This window comes from Pterocles gutturalis, unplaced genomic scaffold (genome assembly GCF_000699245.1).
Source record: "Pterocles gutturalis isolate BGI_N339 unplaced genomic scaffold, ASM69924v1 scaffold36459, whole genome shotgun sequence".
In the NCBI taxonomy this organism is placed as follows: domain Eukaryota; kingdom Metazoa; phylum Chordata; class Aves; order Pterocliformes; family Pteroclidae; genus Pterocles; species Pterocles gutturalis.
In genome coordinates this window covers 384-5,739 of record NW_010136964.1, presented here as the reverse complement: position 1 = coordinate 5,739, position 5,356 = coordinate 384, and the positions used below count along the sequence as shown (strand labels likewise).

At 49.8% G+C, this 5,356-nt stretch overlaps 2 protein-coding genes across 2 annotated transcripts in view; one reads left to right on the top strand and one right to left on the bottom strand.

Moving 5' to 3' along the window:
• Positions 1-11: 11 nt before the first annotated feature.
• Positions 12-3,706, top strand: HSPA5 (heat shock 70kDa protein 5 (glucose-regulated protein, 78kDa); the record flags this gene model as incomplete). Its single annotated transcript, XM_010082495.1, has 7 exons — positions 12-272; positions 590-727; positions 963-1,075; positions 1,155-1,545; positions 1,849-2,086; positions 2,293-2,460; positions 2,825-3,706. Coding segments are annotated over 7 exons (1,869 nt in total), but the record flags the coding sequence as incomplete, so codon positions are not given.
• Positions 3,707-4,859: 1,153 nt separating this feature from the next.
• LOC104468384 (rab9 effector protein with kelch motifs-like) overlaps positions 4,860-5,356 on the bottom strand; it is a gene marked incomplete at its 5' end in the record, with an annotated part of 873 nt that continues 376 nt past the window's right edge. Inside the window, 1 exon segment of the mRNA XM_010082494.1 lies at positions 4,860-5,129. Within this exon segment, the coding sequence (XP_010080796.1) occupies positions 4,860-5,129 (270 nt within the window).

Below are 5,356 nucleotides of genomic sequence, written 5' to 3'. Positions count from 1 at the left end.
GCAGGTCCTAGCGCCGCCTGACGGTTCCCCTCCCCCGCAGCGTGGGCGTTTTCAAGAACGGCCGCGTGGAAATCATCGCGAACGACCAGGGTAACCGCATCACGCCGTCCTACGTGGCTTTCACGCCCGAGGGGGAGCGCTTGATCGGGGATGCCGCTAAGAACCAGCTTACATCCAACCCCGAGAACACCGTGTTTGATGCCAAGCGGCTCATCGGCCGCACCTGGAATGACCCTTCTGTGCAGCAGGACATCAAGTACCTGCCGTTCAAGGTACGCCCTGAATGCGGACGGGTGGAGGTGGGAGGGGGACCTGCGTGTCCGGACAGATGTTGTCTGCCTTCCTCCCCCCGAGAAAGGCCAGGGTACTGAATCATGGTGCTCCTTTGAGCAGCCCTGCAGTCCTCCGGAGAGGGTTGGGGTGCGGTGATGTGGCTGTGGCATATAGACCCCAGTTCTTTGTGTTAGCTAGCGTTCAGATGATGTTTGTTATAGAGGATTTGCTTAATCTTCAGAGAGAAAGGCTCAGACGAGGGAATAATTGATTCTGTGAACTGTTGGAACAGGACAGGATACATTGTTCTTTTCAGGTTATTGAAAAGAAAGCCAAGCCCCATATTCAAGTTGATGTTGGAGGTGGACAGACAAAAACGTTTGCTCCTGAAGAAATTTCTGCTATGGTCCTGACAAAGATGAAGGAAACGGCAGAGGCTTACTTGGGGAAGAAAGTAAGTTCATGAATGCTACTAAGACCTTAAAGCAGCACCTTTACAGCACTGAACGGGGATGGGCTGGATCTGCCATCCTGAACTCTGTTCAGTGCTGCTGGCTGCTTAGGTTGCCTGGTTGAATGGGCTCAGATGGTGTGGGGGGTCTTCATCTCTTTAGAGAACAACGGGCTACTTGTTATCAGCATTGCTGTGGTTATTTACAACAACATTTTATCTCCTGCTCCTCATTCAGGTTACCCATGCGGTTGTCACTGTGCCAGCCTACTTCAATGATGCTCAGCGTCAGGCTACAAAAGACGCTGGTACTATTGCTGGGTTGAACGTGATGAGAATTATTAATGAGCCGTAAGTAGCCCTAACTGTCTTGCTGGCTGGGGAGGGGGGTGGTGGTCCCGGTTTTCTAAATGAACTGTTCCCCCTACAGAACGGCTGCTGCCATTGCTTATGGATTGGACAAGAGGGAGGGTGAGAAGAACATCCTCGTGTTTGACCTGGGCGGTGGAACTTTTGATGTCTCCCTCCTCACAATTGACAATGGAGTCTTTGAAGTTGTGGCTACTAATGGTGACACTCACCTGGGTGGAGAAGACTTTGACCAGCGTGTTATGGAACACTTCATCAAACTCTACAAGAAGAAGACTGGAAAAGATGTCAGGAAGGATAACAGAGCTGTCCAGAAGTTAAGACGGGAAGTGGAGAAAGCAAAGCGAGCCTTGTCATCTCAGCACCAAGCTAGAATTGAAATAGAATCTTTCTTTGAAGGAGAGGATTTCTCTGAGACACTTACTCGAGCCAAGTTTGAGGAGCTGAACATGGTAAGTTTAGAAAGGTAAAGTTACATTGCCTCGGCTGGAGACTGGAGACCTGTCAGTGTGCTGTATTTCATGGAGTATAAATAACTTCCTGCTTGCACTGAGGAGCAGGCAGCTGCTCCTTGCCAGGGTAGCTGGGGCTGTGCATATGCTCACAGCAGCTGAGGTATCGTCAGGGCTGGTCACAAGCCACTTATGTTCCTCCTCTATAGTGGCTGTCCTTTGTACCCTATGGCAGTGTAACTGGGGAGACTGGGGGTGTGGGAACACAGGCTTACAGTCCTGTGGGGGTTTTTGTCTTCCCAGGACCTGTTCCGTTCCACTATGAAGCCTGTTCAGAAAGTCCTGGAAGATTCTGACCTGAAGAAGTCTGATATTGACGAGATTGTTCTTGTTGGTGGCTCTACTCGCATCCCCAAAATACAGCAACTTGTCAAAGAGTTCTTCAATGGGAAAGAACCTTCTCGTGGCATTAATCCAGACGAGGCTGTAGCCTACGGTGCGGCTGTCCAGGCTGGTGTTCTCTCGGGCGACCAAGATACAGGTAATGACACTGTGACTGTCCCTTCAGGAGCAGGGACTGAATAGTGGATGTTCGTTATTGACAAACACACACAGTAGAATGTAGTTCTTTTTAAGTCCTTAAGACGTTTGTGCCTCTGAGGCCTCAGGATCCTGTTGGCAGTGGTGGGATGTCGTGTTTCTTTCCAGCTGAAGTCATGTCACAGTCTTACCTTTGATCTCTTACAGGTGACTTGGTGTTGCTTGATGTCTGTCCTCTGACACTTGGCATTGAGACTGTCGGAGGCGTAATGACTAAACTGATCCCAAGAAACACAGTTGTTCCCACAAAGAAGTCTCAGATCTTCTCCACAGCTTCTGACAATCAGCCGACTGTGACAATCAAGGTCTATGAAGGTGAGTGTCGCCTGTGGTGGCTGGAATCTGTAGGACTGATATTTGCTACTGTCCTATCACAGAGGCTGTAGATATTCTCTAGATGCTTATGGATATCTCCTTTTGGGGAAGAGCTTGGTAACAGTGCCAGCTCCCTGAAGTCGCTCTGATCAGGCTGCGTCACCTGCATCAAAAGCTGTTACTAGAAATTTTTTCAAATGTCTATTTTTCTGTGGCTCTGTTCTGGAGTAAGATGATACCACAGGAGGTGTCTAGACAGCTGTCAGGTTAGAATTAAAACCTTACCTTACATGCATGTTGCTGGTGGCCTTGCAAAGTACAAACCAAAGCGAGGAAATAAACCATCTCTCTTTGTGTCTTACAGGTGAGCGTCCCCTCACCAAGGATAATCATCTTCTGGGAACTTTTGATCTCACTGGCATCCCTCCTGCCCCTCGTGGTGTCCCCCAGATTGAAGTAACCTTTGAAATAGATGTGAATGGAATCCTCCGGGTCACAGCCGAAGACAAGGGTACTGGGAACAAAAACAAGATCACCATTACAAATGATCAGAACCGTCTGACCCCAGAAGAGATTGAGAGGATGGTTAATGATGCTGAGAAGTTTGCTGAGGAAGACAAGAAGCTTAAGGAACGCATTGATGCCCGGAACGAGCTGGAAAGCTATGCCTATTCTCTGAAGAACCAGATTGGGGACAAAGAGAAGCTGGGCGGTAAGCTGTCATCTGAAGACAAAGAAACAATAGAGAAGGTGGTAGAGGAAAAGATTGAGTGGCTGGAAAGCCATCAGGATGCAGACATTGAAGACTTCAAAGCGAAAAAGAAGGAGCTGGAGGAAGTAGTTCAGCCAATTGTTAGCAAGCTCTACGGCAGTGCGGGCCCTCCCCCGGGTGAAGAGGAAGCGGCGGAGAAGGATGAGTTGTAGATACTGATGTCTCCGAATGTTGTGTGTGTATATATTGGACTCAGGAACACTTGTTTAAAATATTGAACTCTTAATTTGGAATGTAACTCTGAATCTTCACTCGTGAGTGGAGCTGGAACCGCTAGCCCGACGTGGCTGTATACTGCTTTTCGTTAGCAGCTGCTCGATGTCTGGGGAGGGAAGGGTAGCAGGGGAGTGTAAATGCAAAAGGGGTTTAGAAGTATTGGCAGTGGAAGCATCCTATTTAACAACCTGGTCATGTGAATTGGTGTAGAACTTTTCTACCTGCAGTGACCACAATAAATTTGTTATTTACACTGGACTCTGTTCTAGCTCGTGCTTTCAGTTACCCTGTTAGAGCAGCGCCTTCTAACCAGGATGTGGAAGTGCCCAACAAGCTGAGATGCAGATCAGCTGTACTCTGGTGTTGTGTCCAGCTGAGCCTTTCACGTGATCACGTGAGCTTTTCCCAGCCCTGCCCCAGGCTCTCACTCCTGCACTTCTGTGCCTTCAGGTTCCTGCTCAGCACCTGACCTCCCTGTTCAGTGCTAGTGCTCTGCTGGAGCAGCCTGTGGGGGGGACTGGGGGAGGCAAAGGGCTCCAGGGGTTTGGCATCTGTTGCCCTTGGCTGATGCCCCTCCTGAAGTGTGCCAGGGTGCTTAGAGCCCCGTACAGTTCCATAATGTAACAGATCCCCATCAGGAAGGGGGTAGTTCACCCCAATAATGGCTGGGGGTGGTCCTCTCCCTGCTTGTGCAGCTTCACTGCAGCCTGGAGAGGAAGGTGATGGCTGGGCTGCAGCAGAGCAATGACAGACTGCAGTGCAAAGCTTAACTATAACTAACACTTCCTCTAGTATTAAAAGCTAATTTTAGGAGCTTTAGACTCCCATGTGAGACAACTGGCCAGTTTTCTGAATGCAGAAAACTAGTCTATACCTAATAAATGTTCCTTAAAAAAAAAAAAAAGCTAATTGGAACTCATTCTTTCCATGTGGCTGTAATCCTTATCCGATCCATGGGATTAGATAAACTTGCACAGAAGGTGCTTTGGTGGTGCCTGCTCTGATACCTCTGTAAAACCACTTAGCACCTTTCCCTGGGCTCAGGGCTATTTTTTCTGGGTTTCATTCATTTTCAAAATAGTGAAAGCTAAAACTCAAATCTTCCCCCTAATAAGCCTTGTTTCCATGTAACAGGGTTAGCTTTGCGGACAGGAGTGTTGCAGTAGCTCCAGTGTGTGGGTTTCTTCTGGTGGAGAGCTGCCAGACAGCACAGACCCTTCCCTGCTCTCATATTCCAACAGCCTGGGGTCAGTGGCTGGAGCTGTTCTGAGTAAACGCCTGCAGACAAAGAGCCTGTACCTCGGGTGTGTCAGCACAGTGCCGTCCCTTTGAGGGTGAGGATTTCTTTATTGGAAAGAAGAACTAACCCAGCAGTACTATAAAAACCCCACAGTGTGGGGCTGTGGCCGTGCTATTTGATCAGGCTAACAGCGCAGTCCCTGTGTACCTTCCCCTGTGTGTCCATCCCACCAAACACAACCAGCAGATGCACGGCTGTGTCTTCAGCACACCCCTCCTCATCTCGGCTCTTCCGCAGAGGCTCAGCTGTGTCACCCGCTTGGTCCTCCCAGGTGACAGCTTCCCCATCCCCGCTCTCGCCAGCATGCCCAGGGATGACGCACGTGGCCTGGTCCAGTCTCCCAGCAGGCAGAGGGGAATCCAACTGTAGGAGCGTCCACTGCTGCCTCTGCAGTGCCAAGATACACATTCCTGTCTCTAAATGGAGCTTCACGGATGCAAAAGGCACGCTGGAGCAGTGACACCAGTAACGACACCAGTTTTCAGCACTGGAGAGTGTTTCAGCATTTCATCTGGCAGTGGCGCAGCTCCAGCGCAATGACACTGACTGCAGGGGGACAAAGCCCAGGAGCCCGGGGGGTAATTAACGCATTTCCCCACAGAGCAGCA